Below are 25545 nucleotides of genomic sequence, written 5' to 3' on the forward strand. Positions count from 1 at the left end.
CCTTTGGCACCTCACTCTAGATTTGATTTTAAAAGCAAATTGGATAAATAAGTTTAATCTTGTCTAGCATACTCGTGGAAATATGTAAGTAGGTCCCACGTCTAACACCGTCACTCACGAAATAAACTGCGCTACCATTACATCTACTGATGTGCTATATCCTATATCTTGGAATTGTTAAAAAGAGCAAATATGTCTGTCTACCCTATTTCTTAGTCTTTGCTTCACTCACTTATGGAATTCAATCTCGAATGAAAGTCACGACTAGACCTCAAAATAAAACACGAAGGAACCAACGCTAGAAAGTGTAAATACTAAATAATAGCGCCATTAACGCGTCCGTTGGGGCCGGGCGAGAGTGCCCGCGAACGCATCAATCAACGCTGATTGATTGCAACTGTCAAACGATAATGGCGGCAAATGGCGGCCATATTGCCTGCTACATTCAACTTTTGTATCTACCAGAGAAAACGAAACTGAAAATATAATGTGCCGTGATTACAAACGTTTGTATACGAAATAGTAGTACTTATTTAACTTTACATAGCGCTTTGAGCATGCATAGATTCGAATGATCCTTAATTATTGTCTTTTTTATCATAAATTACGTAGTATTTGTAAATTAATTTTCAATATAGTGTAAATATTAATGGATTAGCGGTTTTCATAGTAAACTTTATTCAATATATTTAAATTACTATTGACATATTTTTCCTTCGAAATATGTAAAGAAAACCATTAAAAAATCTTGTTTCAAATTTCTAGGCAAGTTGACGCCTTGAGGGCGGAACAATAAAACTTATTAATTAATTTAAATGTCATATTCTGAAGTTAATTCAATAATCTAATTTTTTTTTAATGTATTCATTTCAGTTTTCCACTATCTATATTGTCGACTATGTTGTCATCACTAGTTTCAGGAACGCAGACTCTCGCTATATGACCAACAGCCCCAAAATGGTGAATATCAAACAGGCACAAAAGCACTTTGACAGCCGCCAGTCCAGTAGTTTAAAGTAGAGGTGTATCAGTCCAAATAGCGAGCACTTTTGAAACTCTTCTAATGACGCAAGGCGATTACCAATCAACCTTTCTATTATGTAACAATGTAGAAACTGTAGATTGAATTTTTTTAAGAATACTTGTGGTGTGTTCTCCTAATAATACCGAGGCAAGAGTCCAAAAAAGTACTTAATATAATTTTTGTATGTTTGACTGTATGTATGTCCGGACAAAACTCATAAGCTACTAACTACTACTAATAGATTTAATACAAATTTTGCATGAATACCAACAAGGGGTCGGAAACACATACAGGTTACATACGCTAGATGCAGGCATAGTATTTTTGCTTAAATCATCCACGCGGACGACACCGCGGGCAGCACCTAGTTTATTTATAAATATAAGGAGAGTTTTAAATAACAACTCAATTACTTCCTTAATAACTTTACTATATTTACATATTTATTAAAGGAAATTTGACACCTGTTCCATATAAATTATTTGATACAACATTGATCATCAAGTTATCCGAAGATATAAAATGGAAGTAAAATAAAACATCACACTATTATTTCATTCATTCATTCGTCCCGCTCAGTATCACAATTGAGATTTACATTCGCTTATAAAACTCCAACTTTTTTTATAAATAAGACAAGTCTTGATACATCGTGATGAATCTGAAACAAAGCGAATAAAATACATGTTAATAATATAAATAATACACAGCATAATCTAATATATAAAATTCTCATGTCGCGGTGTTTGTAGTTAAATCCTTCGAAACGGCTTGACCGATTGTCATGAAATTTTGAGTGCATATTGGGTAGGTCTGAGAATCGCACAACATCTATTTTTCATCCCCCTAAATGTCAAGGGTGGTTCACGCCAACTTTTTTTTCAAAAAATACATACAGCTTCAAATTTTCACCCATCTATGATCAACAGTTACTTTTGTATCGCGATTTTAATATCGGCAATACAACGTTTGCTGGGTCAACTAGCTACATATAAAAGAGACGGATACCCTTTTATACATTATTGGGCCTAGATTTAAAAGGATTAAATAAAAGTGTCAATTTATAGCTTATATATAAACAAAGCATCACTGAAAATTTGAGGAATTTTGGGAATCTGAAAGCAGTGTTATAGGAGGTTTTGTAAAAGTGAGGTTATGCAATATATGGGCAACAACCTATACTAAACACCTGATTTTTGAAATGCGATTGTTATTTTGTTGTATGATAAGAAGGGTCGTACAAGTTTAGCAATATCAGAAGTCCGTAGAAAGAAAGCAGTGGTCGAGGAAAATATCAATAAAACAACGGGAACACTAAAATGACAAGCCAAGTACGCACAATACTGCGAAACGAATGACAAGCGACATTGTAAACCAGTCAAAAAGTATTCTGTGGCTGTCACTGTCAGCACAGATTAACAATACAGAACGAGATTCAGAATCGACATTCTTTATAATATTATGTTGATATTTTTATTAAACGACATTCCCCCTTATTCATAATGGTCCGCTAACTTTAAACAGCCGCTAAGGAGTGTTTTTTCTCATTCTGACTTAGGTCAATAGAAGAAGACAGAGTGCGAATTAGCAATGCTTTAAGTTAGCAGACTATTATGAATAAGGGGGATTGTGTTGATTGTAATGTACTTTTTTAGGTACTTTTATTGAATCAATCATCTGGTGCAAGTGGTTTTGGGTGGGGTTTTTCTCGTCTTCTATATTGTGAATTAGGCTAATTTTCTATATTTTTAAATAGACAGTTTTTTAGACCATATCTCAACTCATTACATTTGGGCCCAGAAATCCCGTCTCCTTTTAAGATTTTGCCTAGTTGTTAAAAGTCATAGACGACCTTTTAAATTTGAAGCGATATTATGTTTTTAACATGAATCAAAAACATTAAAATTTTATACTTCGATTGTAATATCAAATTTATATGAAAACGATTAGATTACGTAGGCGTAGATACGAAACAACATAATAATATAAAAAGTGGCAGTCAAAAATAAATTCTTTTATAACTTAAGCCATACAATGTTCTCTTTGCACATAAAACTCCAAAAACCTGTTATATAACAAGAGCGATGGTAATCCTAGTTAACCTAGCTAAGTTAATGTTACGTACCCGATAAGTTTTGATTTTACTAAGTGTATTATACAGCTAAAATGGACGATGATTGGCAAACGAATTGAAAATATCAAAATTGAGCGCTCGATTTTTTTAACATGAAGGGATTGAAGGCGACATTCGTTCCACATGATGCCTCCACGCGTTCCTGTGAAACGGTTCTAAACAGACGCACATAAATGGGGGGAAATTAACAAACCTTAAAAATAGGATTTTTGACCATAGGAATTTCAAGATCTTAATCTAAATAATGCAATAGACTGTGACAGCTGTGAAAACGACAAAAAACAATTGAGGTTGAGAGTTAACCTCTAATTTGAGCAATGCACACACACACACTAACTCACAAATCGCAAGTGTAAGACGTAGCTTGTCACGCACACAAAAGTAATTAACCTGGCCAGTTCTCATCGTTTGTCTAGCAGCTTAGAGGCTCTATCAAGACGTAAACATTATCTAAGCCCATAATAATGCAGATTCAGTTTTTGAAAAGTTAGTTCTGAACAGCATCACGATTGTGTTTCTCAAGATATATTAAGAAATTAATCTTCAGGTGCTTAGTAATTTTCACAAGCTGCGACGCCTTTCAGACTGAAACATAAATAGTGCCAGCCTAGCGCAACTATCTATTAGACATGAAAATGTATGAAGGCGTACTACAAACAATGGCGACAAACGATGTCTCGCTCTAACATATATCGGACTCTTTTTGTTTATTTTGCTTTGAGTGTCATGCGACATGTCATTCATTCAAAATAAAAGTGACTGTTATCAATTTTTGTACGAATTGTCGTTCTCTTTTACTTTATTCGTGTATTATTCAGGGGAATTTGCTTAATTATTTGTAGAGTGAATGCATAAGACATTTCTAAACTATATAATGTATTATAAAAACAAGTAAAATGTGGAAAAAATAAAAAAAATTTCATGGGTTAATTCCATTTGGATGAAAAAAGGTGTGCACTAAAGAACAAATAATAAGCTAATAAAGAATGCTTATAGTGATTAAAAGTGATAGAGTATTGGTTTAATTCTTTGAATAGTGCTTGCAAAAGACCGGAATCAGAAATATTACCTAAGGAAATAACTTTCATTAAATTATATTATTTTTCATATTTTAACAATTATATTGTTGTAAACCAACACTTTTCACGAAAATACAGAGAAAAATACAATACTTAAAAGTATTCCGATTTCTTTATATATGGATATTATTTGTAATAGTTATCGGTTAGCTTTACCACGTTTCTTACTAAAACCTCAGGGAGATAGAAATGGCTGAAGATCGCGCTGCACGATAATATATTTTAAGCAGCATATTACCTGAGCCTACTCACCATTGGGGCTATGCTCGGAACTTCCCTGCGAGATCGAATCAGAAATGAGGAGATCCGTAGGAGAATAAAAGTAACCAACATATCCCAGATGGTTGCGAAACTGAAGTGGCAGTGGGCAGGGCAAATAGCTCGACGGACAGATGGCCCTTGGGGCAATAAAGTCTTCAAATGGCGACCACGTAGCAGAAGAACTAGTGTTGGTGACAAGACAGTCCGACTGGAATAGGTTGGATGAGGTCAGCGCAGGACCGGACGTAATGGCGTTCTTTGGAGGAGGCCTTTGTTCAGCAGTGGACATCTTCCAGCTGAAATGACTCACCTTTGCATTTGCACGTTGACACCTTTTAACGTGTCTCCCTAGCTGAGCTCGAAGCCGGCGCCTGCTTGGATGGCGTAGAGCAGCTTCTCTGCGAGCATTTGGTGGTCCTCCAGCTCCGGCAGCTTGAGAAGATTCATGCACGTTGAAGCCGACGGCAGCCGGTCCGATGAGCCCGCCGACTGCACACAGAACGGCGGCTCCAAGTCCTGCCGAAAGAGTCTCCGATCAAAACACAAGCCTGCTAAAAGTGCGAAAAACAGAAAATTTATTGAATAAGAGCGCTTTCGCATTGCGTCTGATCCGAATCCGATCCGTACCCGTGAAAAACGATCCGGTGTATACGTAGAACTATTTCTAACGGTTGACGGAAAAAAATCGTATGACGGAAGCCGGATCGAGTGCGTAAACTACCATAGAATTACTTCTACGACTACTTCGGACCGTGTTTTTACGGATACGGATCGGATTCGGATCGGACGTAGTGCGAAAGCGCTCTTCGGCGTTTTTTACGGAAATCCATAATTATCCAAATGTTGTGAGCTTTCTTGAGTGTAAATTCCGCTAAGTCTTTAATTTTGCCTTTGACATTTTTGATTCGAGTCAACTTCTCCTGAAGATGCCTCGGATAGAGGCGAAACAATTTACACTCAAGAAATCTCACAACATTCGGATGCGAAAAAGAAGGTAGTTCCATTACATATCTGCCAACAATATAATAACCAAACTACTTTTTATTTGAACAGGCAAACAAAAACTAGCTCATTATATAAGTCTTACTTACTTTAAATCCCAGAAGTGGCGGCCTCGAGCAGCTGGTCACAAACTTGAGCAGCTGCCGCCTCTGGTCATCCGTGAAGTCAGATACGACTTTCCAAAATATCTTAATCGTAGGGTGGTCCTCCGTGAAACGACCTAAAATAAAATATATAATATAAATACATTATTAAAGGTAAAATGCGCATAGCTAATTAAATATTCCTTTAACAGTAAGTATGACTGGAATAATAGGAGTGTGCTTTACAGCTGACTTGAACTTTAGGACCCATATTATTGATATTTGCAAGAAAGCATATCGTAACTTAGGTTTAATGTTACGGCTAGCAAACCAATTTACAAATATCGGGGCTTTGAGAGCATTGTACGATGACTGGTTAGAAGCCACTTGGAATATAATTGTGCAATCTGGTCCCCATGAGGCTAAATATAAATTTCTGCTAGAACGTATACAGAATAAGTTCCTTAGGTTCATGTATCTCAAGCAGTTTGGCGAATATCCGGGCGGGTAGCCCGGATATTATCCTACTTTGTTTCTGTTAGGCATGGTGGGTTATTACAAAATTGAGGTTAGAAGAGAAGTCGCTTTGGCTTTGTATTTACTAAAAGTAATTAGAGGTAAGACACACAGTCCTAGGCTCCTGGAGTCAGTACTGCTGTATGTCCCTGACGACCACCGCTGCTATTGGTGCCTTGTGCACGCACAAACCTTCTGCAACGGGTGCTCAACGCGATGTCCGAACACTTAGACCTGTTCTCTTGTTCGATGAGTGAACTCACTAGAGCTGCGTATTCTATAGTTTGTATTCAATTAGAGTAATATTATCTAGTTAATTAAGTTTTTCTTTTACGAAATATGTGTTTCAATGATAGTATTGTTATAACTTTATTTGTTCATTACTCTGTCGCATTAGGTTAAACCTGTAATGATGTATGTAGTGTGGTTATATAAATAAATAAAAAAAAGAAAAAAAAGATTCGTACAGTCGCTCAGCATAAATGTCCCATTTTTTCTCTTTTATGTATATCTGGCCAAGATTTGTACGACTTTATAATATTGTGTTTGGCCGGACGGGTTCTATAGAAAATTATATTTATAAAATATTTACCATAATACAAATAAAAGGTGAAAAAAGTCAAATAGTTCACCCAAATATACATAGATCATTTATACGTCTCGATGTGAGAGTTGTGAAAATTAAAATTTTACATTATTAATCGCAAACGGAAATCAAAAACATCATATTTTCTAAAGATAGGTTAATATTAAATTTGTGTTATAGTTAATTCTAAATTTGAAATAGTTAACATTTAAATAATAAGCCCTATGGCCTATACAATTTATTGCAGGCGAAATTATAGTAACCAATAAGGTTCACGATATCAACACTAACTAAAGCACACACACATACTCACGCCTTGTTCCCGTCGGGGTAGCCAGAGACAATAGAATGCCACTTGCTTCTTTACTTACGAATCTCACGCGCTTCCTCTACATTCATTACTCTTTTCATACATGCTCGCCAGTTCCGGGTGCTTCGGTACTTTCCTTTTCTCAAAACGCTAACTTCTTCTAAATGATTCACGGTTTGATTTTAGTTGGCTAAATATTTTGTTGCTCAATAAAAATATAAATCGTTTTTGGCACCACCCAAGGTTTTTTCATAACAATAACGACGAGACCAGCGGGACTTTCAGCTGGTGGTAATTGAAACGCCCTGCCCATTACAATGCAGTGTTGCTCAGAATTCTTGAAAAACCCAAAAGTTCTGTGCAGCACTACAATTGCGCTCATCACTTTGAGACATACAGTAATTTCACTAGCTACGGCGCCCTTCAGACCGAAACACAACAATGCTTTAACATTACTGCTTCACGGAAGAAAAAGGCGCAGTTGTGGTGCCCATGATCTAGCCGGCATTCTATGCAAAGGAAAACTCTTAAAAACTGTTTGAATAGAGTCAAGAATTCACGGAATGTGGATTATTTCACACTTTTCAACTTTCATTACTTCAACTCTCTCGTGGAATGAAAGTCTCATCATATCGATTGCAATCCATTGACTCTTTAACGTGAGTTCTTAATTTGTTTTTTTTAAGTGTTATTATATTTTATCCTCTTTACTATTATATATATTTTATCCTCCCACAACATTACAAATATTTATCATACATTCAAAGAATTCTTCACATTCCGCCATCGTTAAAGTGTCAATTTCTCTCAAAGCTCGAATTGGTTCCAATTTTTTGCGACTCTTCTAAAATTGACCCATTTTTAAACGCTGTTCGATTTCATTGAAAGTGTGTTCAGGCAATTCAAATCAAGGGTGCAGGTTCTTTTTTGGATTTTCTTCCATAATAGACCGTATGTGCTAGATATAGAAACTAAACCCAAGGACGAGGAAGAGAAAAAAAAAACTTTTTTTTTAATGAAAATAAGGAACGAGACGAGCAAGACGTTCAGCTGATGATATTTGATACGCCATGCCCATTACAATGTAGTGCCGCTTAGGATTCTTGTAAAACGCAAAAATTCTGAGCGGCACTACAATTGCGCTCGTCACCCTGAGACATAAGACCCCGAATGACATGGATGTCTGTGGTAAACAAGAACCGGAAAGAAGCCCAAAAAAGTCAACTAAGAACGACCCAGGGCCGGAAGAAAGAAGAAGACCGGATCTGCAGATATGCCGATCTGTTGCTAACAAAATTACTACCATGGTGTACAGAAATATTTAGACTGAGAATGGCGCGACCGCCCTCAGACTATTAAATACTAAGTTTAATTGTACAATATTAATTTGTAAACATATTTTTTCGATGAAAAAAAAACCCGCTGAGTTTGTTGCACCCATTATTCTCAGGCCTGAGGTATTCGTTTTGGAATGGGTGGTAGCTTTTTTTTACTTTCAATAAGTGATGTCACATCCTATTTTGAATAAAAATATTTGAATTTGAATTGCACTGTGCAACGAACAACAACATAACGATCGACAGTACTAAAATAACTTTGTAGAAAAGGGTAGAATAAAATGCGGGTGGGTACCCGCATTTCATTCTACCCTACAATCTTCAGGTAAAATAATCATAGTTACAGTTACCCAACTGTAACCATGATTATTTTACCTGAAGATTCAATAATTTGTCAAATACTATCTGAATGTGTGAAAATTGCGTTTGGCCTTTCAATATACAGCGACCGAAACCCAGTTACAAAGGTTACAGTTCTCTTTCTTACCTACCTGCCGAAGTTGTTTGTAATGAGAATCCGGCTTCCGAAAATTTTTAACTCACCACCATAGTGCGTGTACTTCTTCAAGTCATCCAGGTCAATGGCCACCTCGGCCCCGGAGATCAGCCGCTGCAGCTCCCGACACGAGAACATCCGTAGCCACTCCGAGTTGATGACGGAAGTCAGCCCCCGCTTGAATGCAACGCATTGCGCACGAATTTGTCTGTAAATTATTGTACTCGTATTCAATTAAATCAAACGCTTTATCCATTTTAAGGGCGCCTCCAATTAAATTTATAACGACCTCTCGGGTTCGGTCCGAGTGCTCTTACCAACTGAGCCAACCGTTCGAGTGACGCATGTTTCTTAAGTCTTGGTATGTCTTGTTCAACTCTCATGTTTCGCTCCATCTACAGGATCTACTTACAGTAAATAACCTGCTCAACCCCAATAATTAAATATTAGGAAATTGACTTGATATTTTCTTCTCTGAAAATTATTACGCTCCAACAATAAAAGCAACTGAGGACTGTACTCGGACGGAACCCAAAAGGTCGCAGGTTCGAGTCTCGCATCGTCCGAAAATTTTTGTTATAATTTTATTGATATAATTAATCCCAGAAATGAGGGATATCACTTTAACAATAAAAAATTGTTTAAATAAGTACAAATGGTATTATAGAATAAAATTATTTTCATGTACGCGTGCTTTTCCCTTGCAGTTGATATTTGATAAAGATGTTATTGTAAAAAAAGGAAACAACGATTACCCATGATTTAATGAATTTTATCTACACCCATGCATAAAATCATCTATTAAAGATTCTAAAATAGTTAGCTTACTGCTAACATTAAAAAAGCCAGTCCTAGTAACCATAATATCATCCAAAGGAGTGTTGTAATAAAAACGGATGATGTAATGTTGTACTGAATTTCATTACAACACTCGTTTGGTTGAAGTAATAGTTATTAGGACATTGGGTGTGAATCTATTATTATCTTTTATTAGAGGATTCATATTATGGGTGTAGATGAAGTCTTGTATGCAACTGTTGATAATTAGTTTTTAAAACACTCATGTGATACTATTATCACATTCGTGTTTTAATACCCCTTATTACACAAAAGTTGCATAAATAATTATAAAGTACTTTTGGATTTAGTATGTACTACATATGTAATACATAAACAGTGTGATAAGTACTCAGAAGTATCGCATCTAATATTTACCTATTTAATTTAAAATCAGCAATAAGGTGAATGTATTCTATTCTGTTTTCAGCAGTCACCGGTATATTGGACCCGCCAGGTTTCAAGTCTTCTATCTAGAGATATAAATATACACAAAGTTAATTTTATAATTCAAATAAACGGTAAATAATTGGGACAGCTGTAATTTTTTGCGACTGGCTCCTTAATTTTTCTATTATTGGACCATTTTGTGAGACTTGTTCCAGAATGTGCACAAAAGATTTTGTTTGATTACTAGAAAATTAATAAGACTAAATAGAAATCTAGAAAGAAAAATATTATTCCTATATATATCATATATTCCTTCTAATGAATGAATAGGTTGGACCCTCAACATGAATTTAGCTATAAAAAAAGCTATAATCATTACGACTATACATACAATAATATAATCACCCTTTAAAAAATTATATATATAGCTATTCGTTTGCGGGAGAAATGTATATTGATATTATTTCCATTTTTCAATTTGCAAAATAAGATTTTTGATTAAGTTTCATCAATCGTCTATAAGACAGGAATTGTACTTTCCCCGGGGCTTAAACAGAATAGGGGGGTCCCAGGCCCATGGGTGTTGAAAGAGGCGACTAAGGGCTTTTTAGAAGTGGGAGAGTCACGCTGCCGTCTTATGACGTCAGCATAATCGGGCCAGACTCGTCCGGGTTAATTACCACACTCGCACAGAATACCGGCGTGAAGTAAGGCTTAGTGCCGCTAGGTTTCGCATAGGTTAGTGTCGAGGACCGGAGACCATCAGGCCGGCGGTGATCACTTAACACCAGGTGACCCGTACGCTCGTTTGTCCTCCTATTCCATAAAGAAAAATCAGTTTTCTATAACAAGCGTGTGTTTTTAACTACTCTTTATTATAAGGTCTAATTTAGATACGTTTTCTTAGAAAGGGCTGTTGGGTGCTGATTGTAAGTTTACCCTTTGTTCGCCCAGCTCGTCGCACACGACGGTGAAGTCAAGGCCAAGGTCCGGTACATCTTGCGCGTGGTGCGACTTCAGCATGAGCAGGCCGCGGTACAGGCCAGGGTCCAGTGACGCCAACGCATGCACGTCGGGCTCCCGCGAGGAGCACAGCTTCACCAGGAAGAACTCCGCAAGCGGCAGCTCCACCAATAGATTATCGTACAAGGCCTGGAACAAACAAACAATACGAACTTTTCATATATGTATTTTTATTCGTTAATTTACATCGTGTGAGAAAAAATCCCCAGGCTAAAGTGAAGCGAATAAGAGTGGAGATTAGCGAATATTAATCAATAAGATCACTTAAAATCTCCGCTCCGATGCAGTCTACTTTAAGATTTATTCCGAATACGAAGCGCGGAAGATCGGAGAAACGGAAATAAACTATCGCGCGAACTCGGCTCAGCTCCGCCTCGCTTGGTCACTATTTATCAATGTGTGGGAAAAAATGGTTTAGTGGCTGGTGTTAGTTTTAGTGGTTTTTTCTTTGTTTTGAATAGACACAGTCTGCAACTCCACTCGCATTGCTGGCTCGATCAGCTACACGGCATTAGACACGGCAGTCTGTACAAAGCATTACGACTCAGATCATACTGTTAAAATTACATGCAAGATGACGCTGATTAACATCAAGGGGGCTATCTGATCGTTCCGTCACTTGTTCCCATAAAATAACACGTTATAGTATGGACATACAAAATATAATACAACCAACCTTTCCTAACATACGTCCAACGAAGTAGTAATGCATAGGGAAGTCTTCATAGAGCAAATTGACCCCCGGATTGGGGTACAGCATATTGTCTCTGGTCAACCTGAAGAGACCTCTGTTGGGGTCGAATGCCGACCTGGAAATGTAATAATATGATTCAATATTGAAGTTATACTTCTTTAGGCGCGTTTTCAAAAAATTGATGAGAGTGAAATTTTAAGATGCGCGCGCCTTGCTCTAACACAAAAGTAACTGGTTGAAGTTGTTTCCTAAAATTTTCTGACGTTTGCGTCATTCCTTATTTTTTTTTTGGTCTCTTCCATTATTAGGGCAGGCAAAGGGTTCAAGCCCTTACAGCCGTATTCATTATTTAATAATTAATTGTCAAAGCCATCTATATGACTTTTTTACAAAATTGTTCTTTCTAAAAACGTAGAATAGCACGATTAACAAAAATTTTTAATGATTTTTGCTTCGTTAGGCCAAAGAAGTATAACTTCTTGCATGCATACATAAGTACACACACACTTTTTTTTATACAAACTAATGCAACTCCTAAAAAATATTGCGTGACCTTTACTATCATTTCTTACATCAATACTTACTTGAGCAGCTCAGATAGAAACTCTCTGAACAGACCGCCACCATCCACTCCAGCCTCCTCAACACCAGCCTGGTTTATCAGCTGAACTCTAAGCTTTAATTTCAAATTTGGTTCTAAAAAAAAAATAAGAAATATTTACTAAAAATAATATAATCTACGTTAGATATCTGAAGATTATAATAGCATCAATCAGAGAATGATAGCAATAAAAACTGAAAAACAGAAGTTTGAGGCTGAAATAACCTTATCCGTGGCATTTATGGTCCCTACCAATCTAAAATTTATTTTAAACTAGCTGACCCGGCAAACGTTATTTTGCCATATAAATTGTATTGATCTATTCCTTGCTAGTTGATAAGAGATGGCGCTAGTTGTATTCATTAGTAACAATCACACTTCTTTTATATTTTGTATAATTCACACTATAGTTATATAAATTACAGCCTATTTGTTATTCTGTTGTGTAAGCTATATTATTGTAAAGTTTCATCAAAATCTATTCAGTAGATTTTGCGTTAAAGAAGTTCAAACATACATCCAGACATACAAACTTTCACATTATATTATTATTAGTAGGATGTGCTATAAGGATGCTTTGAATCCTAAATAGCTTTTGGAAGTACAGTTGGCTGTACCGTTTAAGTCTGTTTGATTTTAAAATCTATTGAATTGTGCCATAATCATTAAATACTTTAAATTGTTCCATTTGGGATCTCTTTGTACTTATCTTAAAATGTGCTGAACTGTTAAAGTTCCGTGTGGATCGTAAATCGTTTTGACTATGCCGTTAAGGACTTTGAATCTCAATATACCAATGGGAGGCTCCTTTGCAGAGGAAACCGGCTAGTTTATGGGTACTACAACGGCACCTATTTCTGCTTTGAAGCAGTAATATGTAAACATTACTGTGTTTCGGTCTGAAGGGCGCCGTAATTAGCAAAAATTACTGAGCCAATGAGACTTAAAATTTTATGTCTCAAGGAGACGAGCGCAAGTGTAGTGACTAGCGCAATAATTGCAATACCGCTCAGCATGTTTGGGTTTTTCAAGAATCCTGAACGGCACTGCATTGTAATGGGCAAGGCGTATCAATTTCCATCAGCTGAACGTCCTACTCATCTCGTCCCTTAATTTCATGTCTTTGAAATGGGCTATTTGAATTTGAAAATTAAAAATCTGAATTATGACAATACCACTTAAGATCCGTTTTGATATAAACATACTTTTAACTGTTCTATTTTGGCTCGTAGAGAGTCGTCGTTGGCTTCTATTTTTATTCGTGTATACGTACCATTATCTGGGCTTAGTGATTCGAATGCGTCCTCATATAGATGTGTTCGTCGGACTCTAATATTAATGGATGCGCTATAGTTGAAATTTGTAACTTGATACGCATTATCAGTCTTCTCTCTGTGAAAAACAAATAGAGTATATTAAATATACAGCATTTTTTGGTACGCACAGGTCTGGTTTTGGTCAAAAGTTTCTTGCGCCGCTTCTTATCTCTCAGAGCGCCATTTCTTTCTGAAGCGATAGTAGTATCTAGTATATCAGAAATGACATCAAAAATAATTCTAAAGGAATCAATTTTGAGATAATAAATGCCTTTATGCCTGGTATTCAAGATCTGTTTATAGAAGGATTTAGTTTGCTTTTGAATATTGGCAAACGTGAAGACAATTGTGTGTGAAGTGAAACATTCTGCCCATTACAATACTGTGCCACTCGAGATTCTGGATAATCCCGAAATTCTGAACGACATAAGAGTCTCATTAGCCACGGCATCTCACGAGCTATGGCGCTCTTGAAACCGAAACATATTAGCACTTGCAGACTTCTGCATGACGGCAGAAAAAGGTAGCTGGAATCCTCAGCAGCCTTCTACTGGTGAAAATGATTATGAACAGCAAATTCTGAATCGATAAGTAGGTGTTTAAAAGATGTTGAGTTGAGAGAAATATTGGGGTTGAGCTGGTTATCAACTGTAAACTACATCCTGTACATGAAGCCACAACCTGAGAGTTGAACAAAGCGTACAAAATTTTAACAACGATAAGCCACTTGAGCGGTTAGCTCAGTTGGGAGAGCACTCACACGGAATCCGAGACACAGAGGTCGTGGGTTCGAGTCCCGCATCGTTCCTAAAATTGTGTTTTCAAATTCACGGATCACGACTCACGGATAATTTTGTTCAACCTTGAATGAATTATCTGATAATTTCCTTAATTTAATTTCAACAGATCTAGAGTGCTTACAGGCAAGCCGGTGTCTCTCATGGGGACGCGGAAATATGATTGTCCCTGCACCACTTACTTTCGACAGTCCGATATTCCAAATAAAATGTATTTTTATTTTATTCAATGATCGTACACCAAAACGAAAACAACGTGAGAAAACCTTACACACACCTGCGAAGGAATTCGATAGTTGTGGGTGAATTTCACCAACTCACTCTTGGTTGAAAATGGCTTGTAAACCCAGGACGACTTCGCACAAAATACGCGCTCAGTAGACGTCGAGGCAGTCAATAACCCGTAACCTAGACCTTTACATAACCTAAGTAATTAGTCTACAGTTTTCTATTAGAAGTATATTAGTATAAAGTATTTTTTGTTCCGAACAAATTCCTCCGTAACCGTAAGCATGAACTGTTTGCGGTTCCGCAGAGGCTCACAGTAGCACGCATGCACAGTTCTGAACGCAAGCCCTGAGTGTGACTTGTTCGCGTATGGATAGACTGGAATAATGTCAGAATGGCTGAAGTACTGTGAGCGAGATGAATATATGAATTAATAATGAATTGTCTGTAATTAAGGGGATTGGTGACAACTATTTCAATTAAAGTAAAACAAAAAAAAATGGGTTTGATGTGATGTGATGATGTTAAGTGTGCTTTTATTATCATACTCCTCTTCGCGTAGTTTTCCTCATTACTGAGGGTCGTGACTCTCCCGCTGCATCAGTTTCTCCCGTACGATTTCCCTCCATCTGCTGCGATCCTTAGCTATATGAAGGGCAGTGTGGAAGTTGATGTTCAGAGAAGATCGTATTTGGTCCGACTATTTCGTGGGACTAGGTCCTCTGGGACGTTTGCCATTTACGAGCAATATGTCCGAAGAATTCCAGCACCCTACGAAGGCATATAGTCGAAAGTCTAGTTTTGACATTAAGCACTCTCAGAATAGACACGTTGGTGCGAAAGGCGGTATATGCTATTTTACCTGAGTAGTAAGTCCTGGAAGATGAGAACTCTAGTTGAGAACGGAACAACGAATGGAATCTCCCGCAGTATCGTCGCAGTCCTCAGCTCTTTGGTTGTAAGGGGCGGTCCTTCTTCTGTAAGTACGACTCAGTGTTTAATATATCTTTATATTTATACAAAGAGTACAACATCAGATTCAGAACAAAAATTTATACTGACAGTAAGTTCAGTTTCTAATAGATATACATACTTGAGATATGACAACCTGAATTATTTTACCAAGCATGGTTACATACTTGAATTGATGGTAAGTTAATATGATTAAAAACAGCTTAAGGAATTAAGTACAAATAATTCAATCAAGCACAACTTACCTTGTTTACCTATTGAGTATTTTGATTGACAATATTATGTCAGATCAGATTTTTGTAGATATAATATTCAATGTATCGTCAAAACAGATAAGGCAGGTATATATAAACACGATCAATCATTATTAGAATACATTAATACCTCAGAAATTCAAAAATTCTGAGCGGCACTACAATTGCGCTCGTCACCTTGAGACATAAGATGTTACGTCTCATTTGCCCAGTAATTTCACTAGCTACAGAGCCCTTCAAATCGAAACACAGTAATATTTACACATTACTGTTTCACGGCGGAAATAGGCGCCGTTGTGGTACTCATAATCTAGCCGGCATCCTGTGCAAAGGAGCCCCCCACTCGTATATGTATAACCTTGTGCGATTGGCGCGAGAGGGCGGGAGTGTCGCGCTCGCACGGCCATTGACGCGGCGGCGGGAAGACCTCCAGCACCCGGCGTGGACCACGACACGCCGCCGCTGAACTGGAGACGACTGTCTCGCTCGTACAGCGCGCGCAGGAGCTGCGTGCACACCTGGTGACAACACAACCACTCTATCAATCTTACATAATACGAGAAAATTTAATATTGAACTGCCATTAAGTAACTAACTGACACATCCGAGTAATATAGAAAAAGCCTATATTTTTAGCACACTCACCTTAAACAAATGTGACCAGGCAGGTGTTAAGCTCTTGCCTGTGACGTCATCGAGGGTCCCCCCCGCGTCCCGGAACTGGGCGACGACTGCGGGCCTGGTGTCCGGGTAGACCAGCTCGACGAGTCCGAGGCACACTTGCTTCAGCGTGCGACACAGCCCGCTCAGCTCGGAGAAGTCGAAGGCGTGCACGCGACCCAACGTGCTCACCGATGGTACTGTAATATTATTACTTTTTATTGTAAACCCGTGTTGTTAAACGCATCTCTCAATAAGGCCAAAAGTGCGGATGATCACGTAGTAGACATTGTGAGTAAATTTTGTGCACCCGTGGATATGTGATACCGTGCTCGTCATCACCACCAGCGCACCCCGCCCTAACAAACCGCGCACTACGAGCACAAGTTCGCAGTATGAGACGAGACATTATCGAGAACCCACAACACTCCTCTATAGGACCTCCGAATGGTCCGAAACTAGTCGGTACCCACACCCATAAACCATGAGTAAAACCGGGTAAATAAATAACATTATCAACCGTCTCAATATAATAAATCATTTAACAGGTGCACATTAATTATAATATAATCCAAACGTTATCCAAATGGAATAAAACCTCTTATTTGATAATGACAGCGGTCCTGTTAATAATTATTGTTAGCAACCTTGCTAAAAGGCCTCTTGTGATAACATCACGTGACCCGCACGTTCGTTTGTCTTCGTCTTCAACTAGGCTTACTATGGCTATTCAGTATAGTAGATCACGCTAAATACGATTTCTCACATAATACGCCAGTCCCTGCAACCTAAGACATGTTTTCATACGATTCGTCATCCCGTTTAATACACCAACAACAGAAGATCAGGAACCGCGTCTGCAGAGTTTCCTAGATATGCTTCCATTGATAACAATGTAGCACCCTACGAAATACAATGAATTGAAGATCTTATTGAGAGTATAAATACACAAAAAGAAGCCCTGAGTGAGAATGATAAATACGAATAGGAGTCAACTCCGATTTTGTCAATCGCCCAGGTATTATCTAGCTGTTAGTGATTTAAGACGCCTTGCAGCTTCTTCAAAGCAAAGACGCACTGCAAATGTTAAATTAATCTTTCTGTCAAACCAAAATAAGTGATTACTTTTAAATCGTAATCATAAAACAATGAATAAAAAAAAATAAGTTCCCGCGCGTTCATTTAATATCGCCATTCAATGCCTCGCTGTATAACATTTCTTGTTCTCAAACTTCTTTAGGCTAGCAATTATACTAAGCCGTAGAGTAGCACGAGGCTCGCAAGGTTAACAGGCGAACCGTGACAGCCTGAACTCAGGGCAGAGAATTGAATTTCTAGATACTCAAATTATACAAAGGGATTTGAAAAAACAGCACTGGAATCATGTACAAGGTGGACAGGATGTATCAGGAGTTATCAGAATTATTACAGTTACCTGTTATTTTATCAGCGCCATCTGTGTCCCTAAAGAATTCTGTGTCGTGTAGAGTCCCAATCAACAGTGTGAAAAGCGCGCAGAATACAGCCAGGGGAGCCAGTAGTTTGTTCACTCCTATCACCGAGGTGTCCGCACCCAGCCCCCGGGACAGCGCCGATATCAATGGCGTGTTAGATCTACCGAACCATGACTCATGGTTCATGCTGGCGAGCCATTGCCACAGGCCTCTTAGGAATATTGGTTTAAAAGCTAAAGAGTATAATAATCTGCAAAAGTATAGTCAATGTTTTTAATTTTCTGTACTCAAGTGGGTGTAAGCACCTTTAAAATATTAATATATTTCGTAGGTTTAGAAAAATATAGAAATATTATGCAAAAATATTTATGTAAAAATACTATCTAGGGTTAAGCCTTTTTATACAAAATGTTAAGAAGTCTATGATCATCAGAGACCAAAACGTTGTAGTCTTGCTAGTTGCTAAAATCCGTGCGCTAAGCAGGAAGAATATCGTACATTAACCTGTTATTACCTGTCCCTGTCACTCCCACGTAAATATAATGCGTCTCGCTCGCACAGATGCAATGGCTGCCGTCTTCACGGATTGTAAGTCTTTTAAAGCGAGTAAGACGCATAATATTCTTCTTGCCTGGCGGCCGACTTTACCAACCAAAGAGATCAAAGTATATATATAATACATACAAGAATTAGATACGTAAATATAGATAGATTGATAGATAGACATGTGACGTTAGAACATATTCGAATTTGCAAAGCAAAACCCATAATTCGAGTTCTCCAAGAATTCGAAAAATAAGCTTACAAGGATAAAAATTCTCACCTATATTTATGTAACGCCATCCTGTGACTTAAAAGGAGATTATGACATATTTGTGACACATAATCAAGAAATTCGTCGCTCAAATCACTCTCGACAATCTGAGAGCAAACCTTCATGACACATCTCTCCTGCTCATTCAGAGTCTCAATACACTTTGTCAAGAGATTTTGCTCTCTAACTGAAGTGGGATTAGGTTCAGGTTCACTGTCGCTGTCATCATTATCAGCTGTGGTTTCTTGGCTATATAATGAGTCCTGGTATTCATATGTAATTTGTTTGTTACATACATTAACAGTAAGTTTGGCTAGCACATGCAGGTAATTGAGAACTGTTCTGTTATGGGCTAGTCGTGTGCCATCTGCAATTGCTTTATTCAGTTCGCCCACTGGAATGAGAACATGAAAAGCGATATAAACTAGGTTAGATTTGACCCCATAGGTAGTAGATTCCCTTTTATGTGTTTAGCTAATCATGTCGAGTTTGAGTCCCTGATTCCGGAATTCTTTAAAATTAAGATCTTAAGAACAATACAGGTTGACAAAATCTAACAGTCTACTTGCAGGTAAATAATGGGTGAAAGCGAGGGATGAAGTTCACCCAGATGCAGCAATAAGCTATTTAAACAGGTAATAAATTCGACTGATGTTTTTTTGTGTATCTATTACCTCATTTATGCGATATTTATAGAGCTTCTATTCGTTTCTATAAATTTCCTTTGTTGAGGTTATATCGATATTGTATTGCAGCACAATTATTACAACATGTTGGCGCTATTTGTATACTTGTGCACGCGAATGTATACATATACGTGTGGACTTGATATTATCAATTCAGCCGGCAGACGTCCACTGCTGGACAAAGGCCTCCCCCAAAGATCGCTATGACGATCTGTCCTGCGCTGCCCTCATCCAACGGATCTTGAACAAATCGTCGGACCATCTTATGGGGGGCCTACTAACACTACGCCTTCCGGTACGTGGTCGCCATTCGAGGATCTTACTGCCCCAACGGCCATCTGGCCGGCGAGCTATGTGCCCTGCCCGCTGCCACTTCAGTTTCGCAATCATTTGGGCTATATCGGTGACTTTCGTTCTCCTACGGATCTCCTCATTTCTGCTTCGATCTCGCAGGGAAACTCCGAGCATAGCCCTCTCCATTGCCCGGTGAGCAACAGTGAGCTTCCTCATATGGCCCATAGTTAGCGACAACGTTTGTTTTCCGTATGTCATCACTGACAACACACATTGGCTAAAAACCTTCAACTTCAGACACTGAGGTATTTTGGACGAGAAGATTTTACGAAGCTTCCCGGACTTTATATCATGGTTAGATATAAATAAGCACGCACATAGTCTTGCTTTTTTCAATAAAACACGATAGAATTTTAGTTTGAAAAATTATCTTACCGAAACCCACCGGCTCCAACATTAAAACGGAATGTAGTAACCACGAATCATTGATACATCTCCCACTATCGTACTTGGCATCATCTTGTAAACAATTTATCAAAGGCACAAACGGGAAACGTCTGTTCACGTCATTTGCTAATGCTGGTAGAATAAACATTTCAACAGGTTCTGGGTATGGGTTGCAGAGATATGCAGCTGTGAATTCCATTAGGACTTCATTACTGAAAACATTACAAATTTTATCAGTGCTGGGACTTGTAATAATAATAATACATTATGATTGTAAATAATATCACTCTCCTACCAAAAAGTATGTGAGAAAAAGTCTGCCCCTATTCATAATACAACAACAGAAAACATAGTCTATCATCATCATTGTTTCAGCCGAAAAACGTCCACTGCTGGACATAGGCCTACGCAGATCATCGGTCCATCTTGTGAGGGGCTTAACAACACTACGTCTTACGGTACGTGGTCGCCATTCGATGACTGCCCCAACAGCCATCTACCCGTCGCGCTATAGTCCCTTCCCACTGCCACTCAGAGGCGTGCATATCATATAGGCAATTAGGCAGTGCCTACCCCGTTATGAACCTAAATAAATATAGCACTAGTGTTAAAGTTAATTTACTACCTACAGTAGGCAGTCTTCAGATTGCATATATGAAGCAAGCACCGTTTCATACAACTTATGTTGTACTGTCGGACTCAAGCGCAACTACGACAAGTTAGATCTGCTGCCACTTCAGTTTCACAACCATGTCATTATGCCCACAATATTATATATCAAAAATAAGCAGATATATTGTAAGCGCGAGAATGGCGTGACTTGTAAATCCTAAATGGCCCCTTTTTATAGTAAGTAATAAAATAAGCTTGACAATGACTTCTCATTACAGTACTAGATATTTTCTTTTTTTAATCAGGCCATCCTTGTATCAGTGTTCTGCGCCGAATATATATTCCGGCGGTTTCGTTCGTTTATAACGATAATAATATAGACACTCTTATATTGCCATTTACAGTAATTGTCCCGATAACGTGGTTTTCACATCATGCTATTTCAATTGTACCCTATAACGCGGGCATTTCGCACACACATATTTCTGTACTGTGAAACTTATAATGATTTCTACAGTTCATAATTTGTGTATTAAAAACCTTTATTAAATTGTAAAACTAGGCAAACAACAAAAATACTTCATACGTTTTATAATTAATTATTATTATTATTGCGAGGTCCTAAAAACGCGTTATACGGATAAACGCCTATGACGCGTTATCCTATGACGTGGATTATGGGGGATAACCTGTGTAATGTAATTGTCAACTATAAATAATACAATCGTAAAAATATTTTTGTTTCCAATATTTTTTTAACTTATATTTACCTACTATGTATCCCACTGAGAACAAAAAAATAATAATAAGTATAAAAACTTACTCATAGTCAGGTAGATTTACTTGTGTAGCAAGACATAAAGGCCTCTGTATAAGTTCAAGCAGTGCACCACATAGAGGTGTTGGAGGATTTGGAGATGGTCCATACATTGGTGGAGTTCGTCTGCATATCAGTTTTAGTAGATCCCTAAAATAGCCTGGAATATAAAAAAACCTTTATTATAATTGAATATACAAGAACTTCTTTTTAGTTAAAATTAAATACTCTACAGATATGTTTTAAAAGTATTGGTGCCACAATAGCTATGACCGATGACTCCCACCATGGAGCCCTGGTTCAGTACTCACCCTGTTCCATTGTGTTTTCAGAATTCATATATGTATCCTTATTGGGAACACTCTAAATTGTGATTCAACAACAATCTCCGGTGGCATATCCCGTGAGCTGCAATGATCACATAGCATCCGGTGACCCATATGTTAGCATATTTATCCTCCCCTTTTTTTAAAAAATTATAAGTGTTTGAACAATCAAGTTGCTACCGATTAATGCATTTTCAGTTATTATTTGCATATTATGTACCTAATTATATTTTGCGAACTACATCAGAACCTCTTTTTTTAATTTTATTCCACAATCGGATTTTAGTACAGATAATCTATAGGGAAAATTTAATGAAATAAAACAAATAGTATTGTTAAATTATGTATCTATATTGGGCAAAGGAATGTCTACTTGGTCAACCCAATCAAGGCATGTATTTTGTGAGCAGGTTGTTAGAGATATTAGTTATTAGAAGGGGTTCGGACTAAATAGGTCCTGCAGTACTTCTAGTCTATAGATATTATATATTTATAATTGAGGTAGCTCACAAACTGAATATCAACATTACAAAGCATACAATTGTATGCTAATTGTTCACAAAATATGAACAAATAGAAAAACATCTTAACAACATTTAAAGGCCGGCACCACTCCTGTGATTCCTCTGGTGTTGCAAGAGAATGTGGGCGGCTATGATCACTTAGCACCGGGTGACAAAAAAAAATATCTTGCACTTAAAATATCATTTAACTTTTTACTAACCTCTTTTAATTAGGTATAGAAATGTGTGTCCCACGTCATTTATGGCATCCTCTTGACACATAAACATACTCAGAGTTTTTATTGATGTGAAAACTTCAAACATTCTCAATGGAACAGCCAAAGGCACCTACGGAATAAGTAATTATTTAAAATGATATAAAGATATTGATATTTCAAAAATATATCATGTACATTACATACTATTAATGACTGATTTACTTTGTAAAACTATACCATCTCAGTGTCCATGAGATAGGTATAAAATAAATCAAAATATTGATGTGGAGTTTTCACGGTCCAAGTACCTAACTATGTCCGAGTGAACTCATACATAGTATAGGAGTAATCATCAGAGTGCAATCAGTCCAGTGGGAGGTTTCTTTGGACTGGATGCCGGCTAGATTATGGGTACCACAATGGCACCTATTTCTGCCGTGAAGCATTAATGTTTAAGAATTACTGTGTTTCATTCTGAAGGGCGCTGTAGCTAGTGAAATTACTGGGCAAATGAGACGTGACATCTTATGTCTTAAGGTGACGAGCGCAGTTCTGCTCAGAATTTTTGGGTTTTTCAAGAATCCTGAACGGCACTGGATTGTTATGGGCAAGGTGTATCAATTACCATCAGCTGAAGGTCCTACTTGTCTCATCCCTTATTTTCATATAAAAAAAAGTCCAGATTTACTCAGCTGACAAGAAAAACCCCACTCAAACTTTTAAAACCAGTTTCCATGAAACATTACTATGATTGTAAAAAGTTATGTGATCTGATTTAAAAGTTAGGAACACACAGAGGAGAAACTGATGTCATTAAATATGATACTAATTGCTATGGGAGAAAACTGGATATCATTAATATAATAAGTCTCTGTCAGGCCAAGCAGAAGTGACTAACACAGAGTCTGACTAAGGTATATATGACGAAGATTTTGAATAGCTAAATTTAGAAAGGTGTTTTTTTTTGTTTATATCTGTCAATTCTTAATCTTACTTATTAATATTACATTGAACTTAACATGTCACTTTAATTTTGTTTATCTCCCTATATATATCTTCCTATATATATACCTATATACTAGCTGACCAGACAGATGTTGTTCTGTATATAATAAATAAAATACTGTTTTTTATGAATTTGTCAATAACTTTTCATAGCATCAAAAATTATTTCCTAACATATATGCCTTGTTATTATAATGAAATTGTTTCACAGCAGAACTGTCAAACCATGCATCAATCAATTCTCACATAGAAAATATATCCATACAAAACAAATATTGGAAATAAAAATAATTATGGGTCCCAAATCGAAATAAAAACTATCCTATCTCTCAAGTTGGACTAAACTGCACTCCATGAAGTAATCCCCATTTAAATCTGTTTATTAGTTAAGGAGTCCATTGTGGACAAACAACATGTAACTTAATTTATATATATTAAGATATATATATATATATCCCTGCAATCAGCCTCAGCAGCTTTAATCAGATTTGTTGATCATTCAAATTAGTTTTGGGAGTTATTAGTTGTTAGGCACTTTGAATGACATGGAAATGTGGAATCTTTTGTATTCTTAAAAATTTATAGCCCAATGATTTTATGCCCCAGAAGACCTTTCTATTTCTTCTTTGATTGTTGGGATTTCCAGGTAATCATGAACATCTGTGTTCCTTATGAACCATTGCTCAAGGTATTTAGAACTTTATTCTAGTAGCGCTGGAGAATTTCAATATTTGTCTGACTCACTGAACTCCACAGTTGTATGCCATATATCCATACTGGTTTTATGATACACTTGTATATAAGGATTTTATTTTCCAGATTAGGCATTGATCTTCTACCTAGGAGCCAATATACATGTCTCTAAGCTCCTTATTTGCTTGTTTATTTTTGGCTTGGATATCATTTTGCCAAGTTAGTTTCCTATCATAATCTCTATTATTATTTTACTATTTTACTGTCATGTGTTGTGGCCATACAATTCCGTCAAGTGTCACAGGTGGGCAGTCTCCTCTTTTCAGTGTGAAAGTTATATGGACTGACTTTGCTGGACTTGCTCTAATTCTCCACTTCTTCAGCCATACTTCAATTTTATCCAGGCATTCTTGCAATTTTGTGGATGGTATGTTTTGTATTTATCACACGCTAGGGCTGCAGTGTCATCTGCATCGGTTGCAGTCACCACTTTTTCTGAGATGGGTAGGTCAGCAGTATAGATGGTATACAGGACGGGACCCATCACTGGACCCTGGGGGACTCCTGTTTGTATTTGGCAGATGGAGGAATGACAATTCTCGCATTTTACTTGGAAAATTCTGTCTTGCAGGTAGGACTTCAAAAGCATGTATGCAGTATTCGGCAGATGGAGCTTAAGTCTTTATAGAAGGCCCTTGTGCCATATGAGGTCAAACACCTGCTGTATGTCAAGAAATACAACTGAGTATTATTCCTTTCTATCCAGAGCTTGCCGGATTGTAGGTACTACTTGGTGTATTTGCTCTATAGTTCCATGATGTGCAAGAAAACGGAATTGGTAAGCTGGAATCACATTTTGTTCTTCGACCAATGGAATAAGGCGTCTTAGGACGAGTTTCTCGAAGACTTTTGACAATATAGGGAGAAGACTGATAAGCCTACATGATGTGACTTCTGTAGGTGCTTTTCCAGGTTTTACCACCATGTTAATAGTATACACCTTCCACAACTTTGGAAAATATTGCAGTATAGGTATTGCATTATAGAGGATTGTATGTACAATTAATTAAAAAGGA

At 37.3% G+C, this 25545-nt stretch overlaps 1 protein-coding gene across 1 annotated transcript in view; it reads right to left on the minus strand.

Annotated features, from left to right (window-relative positions):
• Positions 1 to 1433: 1433 nt before the first annotated feature.
• Positions 1434 to 25545, minus strand: part of LOC126966576 (ubiquitin-protein ligase E3C) — a 28975-nt gene continuing 4863 nt past the window's right edge. Inside the window, exons 4-20 of the mRNA XM_050810711.1 lie at positions 22775 to 22901; positions 21731 to 21884; positions 20284 to 20507; positions 18878 to 19262; positions 18036 to 18304; positions 16586 to 16800; positions 16299 to 16458; positions 15577 to 15691; positions 13647 to 13765; positions 12357 to 12468; positions 11755 to 11887; positions 10995 to 11207; positions 10044 to 10138; positions 8876 to 9036; positions 5590 to 5720; positions 4809 to 5014; positions 1434 to 1685 (exon numbers count right to left, since the gene is read on the minus strand). Coding sequence (XP_050666668.1) covers positions 4847 to 5014; positions 5590 to 5720; positions 8876 to 9036; positions 10044 to 10138; positions 10995 to 11207; positions 11755 to 11887; positions 12357 to 12468; positions 13647 to 13765; positions 15577 to 15691; positions 16299 to 16458; positions 16586 to 16800; positions 18036 to 18304; positions 18878 to 19262; positions 20284 to 20507; positions 21731 to 21884; positions 22775 to 22901 — 2781 coding nt within the window. The 3' untranslated portion in view covers positions 1434 to 1685; positions 4809 to 4846. The remainder of the gene's footprint in view (positions 1686 to 4808; positions 5015 to 5589; positions 5721 to 8875; positions 9037 to 10043; positions 10139 to 10994; positions 11208 to 11754; positions 11888 to 12356; positions 12469 to 13646; positions 13766 to 15576; positions 15692 to 16298; positions 16459 to 16585; positions 16801 to 18035; positions 18305 to 18877; positions 19263 to 20283; positions 20508 to 21730; positions 21885 to 22774; positions 22902 to 25545) is intronic.

The sequence above is a fragment of the Leptidea sinapis genome, chromosome 10 (assembly GCF_905404315.1).
Source record: "Leptidea sinapis chromosome 10, ilLepSina1.1, whole genome shotgun sequence".
Lineage (NCBI taxonomy): Eukaryota > Metazoa > Arthropoda > Insecta > Lepidoptera > Pieridae > Leptidea > Leptidea sinapis.